The following is a 13,079-nucleotide window of genomic DNA, read 5'->3' as shown; positions in this document are numbered from 1 at the left end:
AGAGGTTAAGAGGGGATATGATGATAGCCCTGTTTAAGGATTTAAAGGGATGTCACACAGAGGATTGAGCAAGCTTGTTTTCTGATGCTCCAGAGAATAGGACACAAAACAGTGGATGCAGTATTAATATTACAGTGGGCCCTTGGCATCTGCTGAACTTTGGTTCCAAGGACCCCCCCCATGGATACCCAAATCTATGGATGCTCAAGTCCTATTATATACAATGGTGTAGTAAAACAGTGTCCCCTATATAAAATGGCAAAATCGAGGTTTGCTTTTTGGAATTTACATATACTTTTAAATATTTCCAAGCCTTGGATGGTAGAATCCATGGTTTTATGGAGGCCCAACAATACAGTGGGCCCTTGGTGTCTGCTGGGGTTTGGTTCCAAAGACCCTGCATGAATACCAAAATCTGTGGATACTCTTACCCCATTATATTAATTATATCATTATTACTGCAATGGGCCCTTGGTGTCTGCTGGGGTTTGGGCCCAGGATCCCCCATCCTGGATGCTCAAGTCCCATTACATAGACTGGTGTAGTAAAATGGTGTCCCTTCTATCAAATGGAAAAATCAAGGTTTGCCTTTTGGAACTTATGTATAGTTTGTTGGCTCATGTTTGACTTGTGGTCTATTAGGACTTAAAGACAGAAGACCCAATTTAAAACAATTTGAATTAGGAGAAAACAAATGGGAGGTGTCTAAAGAAATCAGGATAGATGGCTAAAGAACTTTGAATTGATTTACGATTTCATATATCATCATCATCATCATCATCATATTCATGATCTTTATTTCTCACCCATCTCTCCCTGGCTGTGGAGCAAGGCAGGGAATACACAACATACATTAAAACACATTAATTAAAACATGTACAAATTTTAAAGCACAAATAAGACATATATTTATTTATTTTTTAAAGGAACCGTTTATTTTTTATTTTACTTTATTTAGAAAGACAGAGGTTGTGGAATCAGCATCTTTGGGAGACTTTAAACAGAGGCTGGATGGCCATCTGTCAATGGGGATGCTTCGGTGGAGAGTTCCTGCATGGCAGAAGGGAGCTGGACTGGATCAGGGCCCTTCTTGGGGTCTCTTCCAATTCTAGGGTCCCATGATTTCTGTGGGGAAAACATGCCTGACAACCAGCCTGGAGCCTCCTTAATGAGGGACGTAAGGCGGCTTGGGAGGCCTCTGGAAGAGCCTCAGGGGGTCAGGGGCCTTCAATGTGCCTCCAGCTGGAACAAGTCAGGTATGTGCAGAGGGCTATAGGCCTCAGCCCTGCGCATCAACCTCATTTCCCAAAATCCACGTAGTTTTGTGAGACCTTCGGCCCTCTTGTCAGAGAGCGCTGGTGCACCACAGCAAACTACAAATCCCAGCATTCCATAGGAGTGAGCCAAGGAAGCCACACTGCAGAAAGAGTGCACTTTGACAGCACTCTGCGCCATGGAATCCTGGGGTTTGTAGTTTGCTGCGGTGCACCAGGGCCATCTCTGACAGAGAAGGCTAACTGTCCACAAAACTACAAATCCCAGCATTCCATATCTAGGTCTAGTGTATGTTTGGATGCAACAAGGGAGGATATAATTTTGCATCTGGGAGGCGATGGAAAGAGCTGCTTCCTCTTCTGTAAAAGGGAACTAACTCATCGCCATCCCTTTCTGCAGAACAAAGGCCCTGGCGAAACAGAGACTAAGAAGACTACAGCTGCTTCACCTGTCACTCAGAAGAAGCCCCGCCCACCATGGGGGCGTGGTCACTACTCGACGCCGAGTGACAGCTGCCACGCCCCGCAGTCTTTGTTCCCTTGTAGGCCGAAGACCAGCGCCCTTGAGACCGCATCCAATCAGAGTCCGGCTCTCCGCTGAGGGCGGGGCGGATGATTTAACGGACGTCGGGAGCAGCCAGTGGCGTCCACCTTGGCTTTAATCGACATCCTTCTCCGCCAATTGGCAATCGGGAAGAGGGACAGCTCCCCAATCGCCGCTTGAGGGGGGCGGGGCCTGGCGCTCTTGTTGTCGTCCTCGGCCGAGCGAAGGGAGTCGCGTCGGTAGCTGCTCTCGCCTGGGAAGGACCGACCGAAGGACGGAGCCAAGCGGGGGTTGGACGAGGCGCCGCGCCGTCCCGATTAATCGGGGCCATGTCGAGGCGGGGGAAGTGGGCCGCGGCCTGGGTGGCAGCAGCAGCAGCAGCAGCTGAGGGGGCGGCAGCCGCGGCGGCGGCGACGACGAGAACGACGGCAACCACCACGACGGCGACGAGACCCGCTTCGAGATCCCTCCGGAGCGCGCGCTGCTGGTCGCTCAGCCCGTGAGGTCCGTTGACAAACGCCTCAGGGTCCGCCAGGCCCGGGGGACTACATTTCCCGGCGTGCCCCGCGCGAGCCTCTCAGGCCAGCAGTAGTCTTCGCCGCGCGGGGCATCACGGGAGCTGTAGTCCTTCCCTCTCTGGAGGGGCGGGGCGGGCTCGCTCTGCGGCGCGGGGCATCACGGGAAACGTAGGGGGCCTGTTTCTGGTCATGTGAGCAGAGGCGACGCTCGGGTGGGCCTCTGGCTGCATCCGCGCTGGGGAAATAACCCGGTTTGGCACCGCTTTAACTCATTTCTGGCTCAAGGCTATGGAATTCTGGGGGTTGGAGTTGGTTGTGGGCGCGGAGCGGAGCCCCACAATATACTCCCAACTCCCAGAATTCCATAGCCTTGAGCCAGAAAAGAGTTAAAAGCGATCTCAAAGTGGATTATTTCTGCAGTGTGAATGCAGCCTTTGGTCCAGAACACACTGCAGAAATAATCCCGTTTGAGACCACTTTAACTGCCCTGGCTCAGTGCTAGGGAATCCTGGGAACTGTAGTTTATTGTGGCACCAGAGCTCTCTGCGAGAGAGAAGGCTAAATGTCTCACAGAACTACAGCTCCCAGGATTCTCTAGCATTTGGCCGAGGCTTTTAAAGGGGTCTCAAACTGGACTCTGTCTGCAGTGTGTGTCTTTGGGTTGTCCGGCTGCATCTCCACTTTAGAACGCTGTGATCTGGTTTGAGACCACTTTGTCAGCCTCTGAGGCTCAGATGCTTCCCTGGAAAGAGGGATCATTGAGTATGATTCTCCTTGTCTCATACTCTGTTTAGGAGGCCTTGCTTGACTTTATGAGGAAGGAATTGCTGGGGATGAGAGCCCCATTTAAGTACTTGAAGGGAATGTCACAACTGAAGATGGAGCAAGCTTGTTTTCTGCTGCTCCAGAGAACAGGACCCAACGATGGAGCAATGGATTCAACCTACAGGAAAAGAGATTCCAGCTAACTTGAGGAGGAACTTCCTGTCAGTCATGGCTGTTCAACGGGGAATGGTCTTCAAGCAGAGGCTGGATGACCGTCTCTCAAAATGGGGATGCTTTGATTGTGAGTTCCTGCATGGCAGAATAAAGGGGTTGGGCTGGATCAGGGCCCTTCTTGGGGTCTCTTCCAGCTCTAGGATTCTAGGAGCTCTCAATCAAAGCTCCCCCAGCAAAGGGCCACCCCGACTGGGTTTAAAGACCTCCAAGGAGACTCCATCACTCTCTGAGGCAGCATATTTCTCTGGTGAACAGCTCTTACTGTCAAATAGTTCCCCTTAATGTTTAAGTGGACTCTCTTTTCCTGAAGCTTTCATCCATTCCTCCATTGTGTCCTATTCTCTGGAGCAGCAGAAAACAAGCTTGCTCCCTCCTCAACATGGCACTCCTTGAAATAAATAAATAGGGCAATCATATCACCCTTTCCCATGGCGGCCATTCTCCCTGCATTGGCTCACCATACATCCTGGTGGAGTGGTGCTGGTGAAGGCCACAGTAGGGCTGCCCTCTTGCTTCTTCCTCCACTAGGAATCATGGCTGGGCTCCCAGCTTCCTCCTTTCAGTCCCAGGCAGAGAGGTTGCTTTGGCTTGGCCTCTGCTGGAGGCAAAGGACTCTTTGTATTTGTTCATAGAAACATGTTCTGCCCTCCCAGTATGGTTGGATGGAGACTCCTAGTGTTCCTTGCCACTGGTTGTGCTGGCTAGGACTGCTGGGACTTGCAGCTTTGACCATCCCTGGGCTTTTTCCCTTGTTACTGACCTACATTAGAGACAATGAACTTGGGCATCGTTGAGGGAATATCTTCATGCCAAGGGGCTTGAGCTGCCGTGTCCATTGGCTAGTGTTAGTTCTCCAGCCCGTTATAGCAGCAGAATGGGTCATGGCCCCTCAGTGGCTGCCAGCCTTGGACAGCTGCCCCAGAACCATAATACAAGAGCCTTCCCCTCTTGGTGCCAAGGGGCTGCTTAGCCCAGAACACACACAGACACCCAGGTGCCTCCATGGTGGGAGATTGGAGCTGATCTTCTTTGGGCCTCAGCTTGGATTATTTCAAGGGGAGTGTGCCACCTCTGGTCCCCAAATCCTTTGGCTCCCTGCAAAAACCTAGGATGCACCAGTCAGAAAGTCCTCCTTTGACTTTATGTTCCTTTTAAGTGCTGCTGCTTGAATCGTTTCTCTTCCAGTCTCTTGTCCCAGTCAGAGCCATGCAGCCACTGCACCTAGCAAGGTGTGTATCCTGCCCTGCCTCTCACCTTTAATGCAGAGCAAAATAGGGAATGCTCTGAGTGAAGGCAGATTTGGGGGAATTCTTCATGAGCGGTGGGGCAATGCACCCCCAGGCAAAGGTGCCCAGCCGGTGGGGTGCAACTGCCCCTTCTCCAGCGTCACATAAATGGGCCTCCTTTTCCCAGGCCAGGCCCCTGGCAGCCCATCAGTCTCCAGCCAGTGTCTGGCAGAATACGGCGGCAGCTGCTTTTTTGCCAGTGGAACCAGTCCAGACACTTTGCACACTCTGTTCTCCCTTTGAGAAGTGGGGGAACGCTGGCCTCCTCCTTGGCTCTCTCCTGGGAGCAAAGTCTGAAGTCCAGCAGCTTTCATAGGTTCCTCGAGTGCCTTCATTCCCCTCTCCATGACCCACCAGTTTTAACCAGTTCCCTCAGAGTCCTAGTGCCCTCCATCATTCAAGCAGGGGGCCTGCAGGTGTAGAGTCCCTACACCATTTGCCCTGTTTGTGGGTTTCTGGGGGTGCCTCCCCACTGGAGAGTGTGTTGCTGGAAAAGCACCAAGGAATAGCCAGCGGAAGCTTTTGTCCTTACTATGCTGTCTCCCCCCATCTCTGTGTTGGGAGTCTTCAGCTTCCCTCATGCTCTTGGGCCTAGAGGCAGCTGCAGATCTGCAACAAGAGACCCTCCCTGAACTCAGGAGAAGGGAACATGGCGTCCTCTCTTTGTTTACAGGGGCTTGAGTTACACTTTGCAACCAAAATCCTGTACGAGGAACTTTGAGAACTTTTGCCTGGCGAGATAGGCTCAAATGTCCTGATAATCCTGTGACCCTGTTTCCCGCGGGCCCCAGGACATGGGCTCCAGAGACAGGACTCCAGACCCACTTTTGGCTCCTTCTCAGAGGAAGGTGTAAGAGCGTGTGCGAAGTAGAAGGGCCTCTGAAAGAAATGGCAAGGTGCTTGAGTGGATGGGAGTACTGTGAGCTCAAGAGGGAAATGCAGGACATAGGCCCTGACACAGAGAAGGTCTCTAAACTGCATGACAAAAAAGACCAACTAGGGAAGTCTGGTACTTGTGAAGACTTATTTACCAATAATGCAAAAACCTATTAAACCATAAATTGCATGTGTTTACATAAATTGCTATCTTGAAAATGGTCATATGGTAAAAATATGAAGAAGTAACCATAACGTAAGGCATCCCATCTCTAAGACTTAACAAATCATAAAGGGATCAATCAGAAGTGAATTAGGTAATGTCCACAACTCAATAATAAAATCATTTAAAGAAGAGATAAAATCCATGTAGTTAATGGCGTACGTTTTCCGGAACCTGAAGTCTGAAGATCCTATGGCTTGAAAGAATCTTGGAAATAAATGCTTAGAACGTTAGACCTGGAATCCTGTGACTTCCAGGAACTTGGAGAGACGGTTCTTGATCCCAGAAAACCAGGTGTTACTGGTTTTCCCAAGCCACAGGAGGCCTAAGTTTGGCTAGCTTTGTGATCCAGTCTGTGTAGAGACCTGTGGGTGGGCGGCAGAGTCCTCTGTTCCCAGTGGCATATTCAACTGGTGGTCTCCTCTCTCCCTCTCTGCCAGGAAGCTCAGCCTTGCAGCCCTAGCACTGAGATCTCTTCTGGAACCAGGAGACACAAGACAATGAAGCTGTTGGAAAATTCCCGATTTGAAGCCATAAACTCCCAGCTGACGGTGGAGACGGGAGATGCACACATTATTGGCAGGTAAAGGGCAAGAGGGTGCTTTGGTGTCATCACAGGGATTTTGGGTACAGAAAAATTGGAAGGGGTCTCCCTTTTTCATCTGAACACATCCCACCCTCCCTTGGAGCTTGTGGATGCCTTCAGATCTAAGGGATGGGTCATGGCTTTTAAAAAGGAGCATCCAGAGTGGCCCCTTTCCAATTCTTTCTGTGTCCCAAAATCCCTGTGATGGAGCCAGTTCTCTTCTCTATCCTTGTTCTGTCTTTTTCCCTTCCTGGGGAATTCCCTCTTGGTGTATTGTGTTGAAACTTCTGCCCTCCTCTCCTGAGAGCAAAAGGCAGGGCCAAGGAAACAGCCAAGAGGCAATTGACCAAAATCAAGTCTTGCAACAAATAAAGAAAGGAGACGCTCATGTTTTTAAAAAAATCTTGTTGAAGACTGTATGATATTGGGCAAAAGGTGGAAAGTGGGGGGGGGGGAATCCTTGAAAATGCTACAGTGTAATGCAGAAACAGAGCACAGAAGTTTAATAGCCTTGGGCAAAAATTTTTGTTGTGTCACAGTGCTTCAAGAATGAGCCCTGTCTTGTTATTAATTTCTGAGTTTCCTTTATGGTAGAAAACTGTCTGGGGATTTGATGAAAACTCTAGTTGAATCCTGTCTCTTGTCAGATGTCCCAGACCCATTGATGCCACCCTTGTGTTGGCCTCCTGCCTGATGGCACTGCCACGAAGGAGCGGCTTGTTTGCTTTAGGAGAATTGTGAGCCATCTGATCTAGGAAGCTAAGCAGGGTCAGCTCTGGTTAGTGGGTGGGTGGGTGGGTGGGTGGGAGGCCACCAGGGAATACCAGGTGCAACTGGAGGCTCTATTTCACAGGAAGGTACTGGCAAAACTACATCCTTGCCCAAGAAAACCCCATGAAATTAATGGGTTTGCCATAAGTCACCAGGTGACTTGAAAGCACATACACAACGGCAGGGCCAAACAAACTCCATGAACACAGGCTAGAGGCCAATAGGTGTGTTATCCTCAGTTGGCAGGTAGCTAAGTCAGTCTTGACAGAAGCACACTTGGGAGGTACCCAGTTGTTACTTATGAGCTTACTTTATGTAAACTGCCGTGGGGTCCACTTTTGGATGGAAGAGCAGCTTGGCTGGTGCTCCTGACTTAAAGGGTTCTGGGGACTTGGAGCTCATTTTGCCATGTGTGCCAAAGACTCGGGAGCCAAAGCAGTTTTGCCAGGTGCCACCCTCCTGACATGTTGGGAGAAGTAGGGCACTTGGCTGCCTCATATTAATAGTCCACCAGTTTGCTCTGCTTTTGGGGGGGGGGGGCTGCTTAAGCTCCCTGTTTCCAGAAGTCTCTGTGAGGTGGGCTGGCCGGTTCTCCTCAGTTTCAAAGTTCCACATCTCCCTGCAGGATTGAGAGTTACTCTTGCAAGATGGCTGGTGATGACAAGCATCTATTCAAGCAGTTCTGCCAGGAGGGCCAGCCGCACGTCCTCGAGGCGCTCTCGCCACCCCAGACCACGGGGATCAGTCCGAGCAGGTAGGTGCCTGTCTGGGCTTCACTCCACCACCTAGCATGGCCCTCACAGGGAGAATGCCAGTCAGCTAGAAGAAAGTCTTCTCTGGGCAGGGGATCCTCCTCTGTAGCACACCACCAACCGACTGGCTGAGGAGTCAGAAAAAGAGAGGGCATTGGGCAGGAGGAGTGGGGGAATGGCTGAGACCAGGAGGGATCACGGAACTTCCTGCTCCCAGGCTCTTCTTCAGGATTTGTGGAGTACCACAGGCCACTGCCATTCTGGGAGAAGGCAGACACCTCTCTCAGCCAGTGGAGGCTCTTGTGCCAAGGTGAGGTGGGCTCTGCCCAATAGCTGAACAGGTTCCAGCTACATTTCAAAAGTCCTTGTTGAGCCCCGGGGAAAGTCTGCAAGACTGAACTGTGTGTTGTGTGTCCCAGGCTCAGCAAGAGCCAGAGTGGGGACGAGGAGGGGCCCCTCAGCGACAAATGCAGCCGCAAGACCCTCTTCTACCTGATCGCTACCCTCAACGAGTCCTTCCGCCCCGACTACGACTTCAGTGCAGCCAAGAGCCACGAGTTCAGCCGAGAGCCCAGTCTCAACTGGGTAAGTGGATTCCCCTTGTGAGCTGCAGCTTGGCCAGCGTGGCTAGGTGGCCTGGGCCCACCTGGAATTGCCCCTCTCAGCTCATTCTCTCCAGGTTGGTAGCCAACTTTTTGAAAATGGGCTTGCAGCCACTTGTCTGCTGTCAGAGGGTATTGCTGGGCCTTCTCTTGGCAAAGCGGCCTGTGCCAGCCCCTCCTTCTTTTCCTTTCTCTGACTGTGTGCTTGAACAGCTCTCTGTGTTTGTGTGTGCACCCATGCACACACTTGCACCACCTCTCCCCTTCTGCAGCAGACAGCCCCAATAAAAGTCCTGGTTTCTCTTTCAGGTGGTGAATGCTGTGAACTGCAGCCTCTTTTCTGCTGTGCGGGAGGATTTCAATGCCCTGAAGCCGCACTTGTGGGACGCGGTGGACCAGGAGATCTGCCTCTCTGAGTGTGACATCTACAGGTGGGCTTTGGGCAGGAGGCGCATCAGGGTGGAAAGGGCTCTCTTGAGGAGGATCACGGCCTGGCTGCTCACAGGAGGAAGGGCAGGGCTCTCAGGGAAGCAAACAGGCAGGGATCCTCACAGTATCCTCTTCTGACACCACAGTTACAACCCGGACCTGGACTCAGACCCCTTTGGAGAGGAAGGCAGCCTGTGGTCCTTCAACTATTTCTTCTACAACAAGCGGTTGAAACGGATTGTCTTTTTCACCTGTCGCTCCATCAGGTCAGGGCCCTGATCCAAGTGGCAGCACCAGGGATCAGTCTGGCATTTTCTACCCCTGGATTCTGGCACTTGCTGTTCCTTGGCTGCACTTCTAGTCCAGAGGACAGATCTGGGGTGGAGCTGGGGATGGGAGACAGGGATTAGAGACAACCAAAAGCTGACATAGTCCCTTTGTTTTTCCAGTGGCTCCACATATCCACATTCTGAGGCTGGAAATGAGTTGAACATGGACCTGAGTGAGGATGATGCAGAGGAGACGGTGGAAGCGTGTGACCAGGATGGGGGCAGCATTGAGGAGGACAGGTGAGTGAGCAAGGCCTTTGCATTGAGCTTCCCGGTTTCTTCAGCTGGGCTGGCCCTCTCTCAAGGGTGCTTTGGTTGTGTATTCCTGCTTGGCAGAAGCGGGTTGGACTGCATGGCCCTTGGGATCCCTTCCAGCATTAGGATTCTTAGTCTTTGGCTCTTTGTATGAAAGCCTGGAAACACCAGTGGAACCCAGGTAGGCAGGTTTTGACAAGTGTGTGAGGCAGTCTGCCGTGTCACTATAAAGGTCTCCATCTCTTTAGAGTTCTGGGGCTCCTCCTGCAGCATGGTAGCTCCTTCCAAAGGTGAGAGGTGACTTAAATCACAGAGTCAGAGAAGTGTAAGGAATCCAAGTGGTCATTTTGCCCAGCCCCTCGCCTCTACAGGAAGCCAAAGGTGAAACACTCTGAAAGATAGCCTTCCAGTGAAGGCAAGTCCACAGCTTTCTGAGGACATGTCAGAAGGTCTTTAAGCAGAGGCTGGATGGCCATCTGTCAAGTATGCTTTGATTGGGATTTCCTGCATGGCAGGGGGTTGGACTGGATGGCTCTTGTGGTCTCTTCCAACTCTATGATTCTATGCTCTGTCCTGCTGCCATATGGTCCTTACTAGCAGGGTGTTCTTCCTCGAAGTTTAGTCAGAACATCCTCTCTTATAATTTTTATTCACCAAGCAGTCCGGACCCTGCTGACCTCTGGAGCAGCAGGAAACAAACCTGCTCCATTTTTTGCGCAATCTCCCAGCAGGTTGGGGACTTTGGCTCCCCAGCAGCCAGAGATGAAACCTCCAGTTTTGTTAGGTTTTTCCCCACCTTTCTTTCCGCAGGACGCAAGTGATCTGCATGTGACTCCATGGTCCATGCTCCCTCCACCCCAAGGATGGCTTCTCCAACATCCTTCCCAGCTCATCCCAGCGTCGTGTCGCTCTGCCTGCCCACCTGCCCTGCGGATGCTGCCTGTGGAGTCGGTGCCTCTGGACGCCCCAGATGATGACCAGAACCCATTTGCCGGTCTGCGCTTTCTTCAAGGGCCTGGACATTGAGGTGTTGGCAGCCTGTGTGAGAGACGTTGTCCCGCCTTTCCTCCTGGGACAGGACCCTTCCAAAGCACTTTTTGATCCAAAATGGTGGCCTAGCAAACTCTGCTGGGGCCTTGGGCCACCTGTTGCTTCTGCCTGAGCTTGGGGCTGTTAATCCCCAGGATTAACAGACTGACTGACCAGCCCTGGGAATCGTCCATTCGTTTCAAGCATTTGTCTGGACTCTTGCTGCCCCTCAGTGATGTTGGCTGCTCCTCCTGGCAACTCTTTTTACAGTTCATAATGCTGCAGTGTTGTGGAAGCTGGACCACAGGCAGAAGCTGTGGCAGGGGGACTTATTGGGGCAAGGCAGACTCTCAGAAGAAACCTTCGCTGCCCGCACTGCTCTGGTTCTTTTTTTTTAAGCCACAAAAGGCACTTGCCGTGGCGGGAGCAGTCCCTGGACTCCCAGGAGTCGGGCAGTGAGTGTCTCGGTGCTACTGCCACTGTTGCTTTGCTTTGCCCAAGGGCTCCTAGAGTTCTATTTTTGTATTCATATCTGAGAGCTGCCTGTGTTGATTGATATTCTCCCCGCCACCCAGTCCCTTGCTGCCTGCACTGGCTTGCTTTCCTCGTTGTTTTATGCGCTGTGAGCCTGTCCTACCAGCTTCTCCTCCCTGGCAGCCTGGCAGCTTCTTTGCTCAGTGGACAGAATCCCTTGCCCATTCTGCGTGACTGCAGTGGTGCTGGCACAGGACAAGGGCAGCTCTGATGGGCTAGGCCTCATTCCCTCTCTCCAGCCTGGCCTGGAAGGTGGGGCTGCTGGGAAAGCACTCCCCTTCCCTCCCTCCCAGTTCTTTTGCACTGACTCAGATTCCCTCCTGCCTGGTCTGTCTATCTTTGGAGGGGCGAGAGAGTCCAGTGGGCAATGGCTATGTGCCCACCCAAAAGCATGGTGAAGAAAGCCCTGTTGCCACTGTTGCTCACAGCCCTTTGTGTGTGCGTTGCAGCCTCTGCCTCTAGCCCGCAAGAACTAGCCATTTTGGCGATGCTTTTCTTGAGATCTCTTAAGATCAGTGTTCTCCCAGGTGGGAAGATGCATTGGCTGACCACCTCCTGCCTCTTTTGGGGGAGTTTGTCAAAGCAGGGCCAGCCCCCTAGCCCCCATCATTGAGAAGCAGCAGAACAGTTTCCCAGGGCATCCTTCTTCCTTGGCTGTTCTGAGTGGAGTGGAAGGGCAACCAAAGACTGGAGTGGGAGAGAGGGGGGCTCTGCACCAAAGTGCAGCATCCACACACCATTAGTATGCTGAAGGCCTCCGTTGCAGTGGCCCCTCAGCCAGGCTGATGGGCTGCTCCTTTCCTTTGGGTGTGATGCTCCTTCCTAGAAGAGAATAGCCGGGTCTGGAAAAGCCACATTGAGAGAAAATCTGGCTCTGCTCCCCCAACATTGCCTCTGTTGCTCAGCCCCTTCTCTCCATTGCTGCCCTCCCACAGTGCTAGGCAGCGAGGGCCCTGGGGCAGGCGGACTCTCACACACACCCCTGGCGTTAGACTCAGTGGCTTCCCTTCTCTTGTGTTTAACTATGTTGCCTAGTGTTTTGTTGGTGTGGCTATAAAGTTGTTTTTTCTTCTCCTCTCTCTCTGACTTGGTGAGTCTAGTGGGCTGAGAATTCGGGAAAGGAAGGGTAAGGGGGTTCCAATGAAGAGGGCTGGGCTCTGTGAGCCCTGGTGCATTGGGAGTTCACTCACTGTGTATTGCTGGGGCACATACAGGTTTTCAAAAACCAGTATTGCCTGTTTTGTCCTGCCTGCCCCCCCCTGCTGTTTTTGATGCCTGGAGAGCCATGGTAGTACCAAGGGGTATTTTGACTGTGTCTCTCAGGTCTTGGGGGGGGGGGGGACTCTGGAAGGATGGGCAAAACTCCTCAAAAGCATTTGCCCAGCTGTGGGACCCTCTTTTCCGTCTTCCACCTGCTCCCACCCCCAGTTCTCCCCCCTGGATCACATCAGTGAGTTAACAACATAGATCAGAGTGATCAACTGGCCCCGGGGACGGGGGGGGGGGGTGCAGCCAGGGGCCAATTTTCTGTCCCAGACCCTCTCCTCCATGACAAGCCAAAATACACTTCCCTCTGTAATCTGTAGTCTGAGCAAGGTTCCTCTGCCCCTATTGTTGGCTGTTGTTCCTGTGATGGCAAAACAAGATGGCTACTTCTTACTGCCCCAGTAGTGCTACTGACGTTGCCTAGAGATGCTCCTTTGCCACCACAACCGCAAATGGACAGCTGTGGGCTGGTCCTAGGTTGCTTCCTGGATGGATGGATGGATGGATGGATGGATGACTAAGGAACTTTCAACTGAGCTAAGTTTGAAACGGAACATGTATAAGAAATGGAAAAGGGGAAATCCAAAAAAGGAATTCAATGAAATAGCAAGTACATGTAGGGATAAAGTCAGGAAAGCTAAAGCGCAGAATGAACTCAGGATTGCTAGAGAGGTTAAGAACAATAAAAAGGGCTTTTTTGGATCTGTCCGCAGCAAGAGGAAGAAGAAGGAAACGGTAGGGCCACTGCGTGGAGAAGATGGCAAAATGCTAACAGAAGACAGAGAAAAGGCAGAATTCTTCAGTCT

At 51.8% G+C, this 13,079-nt stretch overlaps 1 protein-coding gene across 1 annotated transcript; it reads left to right on the top strand.

Moving 5' to 3' along the window:
• The first annotated feature begins 1,998 nt into the window (after positions 1–1,998).
• Positions 1,999–12,086, top strand: MAF1 (MAF1 negative regulator of RNA polymerase III). The gene is made up of 8 exons (XM_089518200.1): positions 1,999–2,322; positions 6,161–6,303; positions 7,703–7,831; positions 8,249–8,414; positions 8,741–8,862; positions 9,007–9,126; positions 9,310–9,429; positions 10,255–12,086. The coding sequence occupies exons 2-8, from the start codon at positions 6,221–6,223 to the stop codon at positions 10,274–10,276; spliced, it is 762 nt and encodes a 253-aa protein (XP_089374326.1). The 5' UTR covers positions 1,999–2,322; positions 6,161–6,220; the 3' UTR covers positions 10,277–12,086.
• The last annotated feature ends 993 nt before the right edge of the window (positions 12,087–13,079 follow it).

Source organism: Sceloporus occidentalis, unplaced genomic scaffold, assembly GCF_023333645.1.
Source record: "Sceloporus occidentalis isolate IW3139 unplaced genomic scaffold, rSceOcc1.0.p SCAF_3, whole genome shotgun sequence".
NCBI classification, from domain to species: Eukaryota; Metazoa; Chordata; class Lepidosauria; order Squamata; family Phrynosomatidae; genus Sceloporus; species Sceloporus occidentalis.
The sequence above is the reverse complement of the archived record's forward strand: the minus strand, read 5'-3'. Positions and strand labels throughout refer to the sequence as shown.

Coding starts and splice junctions, on each gene's coding strand:
- MAF1 (XM_089518200.1), top strand. CDS start 6,221: ATGAAGCTGTTGGAAAATTCCCGATTTGAAGCCATAAACTCCCAGCTG. Junction 7,832..8,248: donor ACGGGGATCAGTCCGAGCAG/GTAGGTGCCTGT, acceptor TGTGTGTCCCAG/GCTCAGCAAGAGCCAGAGTG. Junction 9,127..9,309: donor TTCACCTGTCGCTCCATCAG/GTCAGGGCCCTG, acceptor TTGTTTTTCCAG/TGGCTCCACATATCCACATT.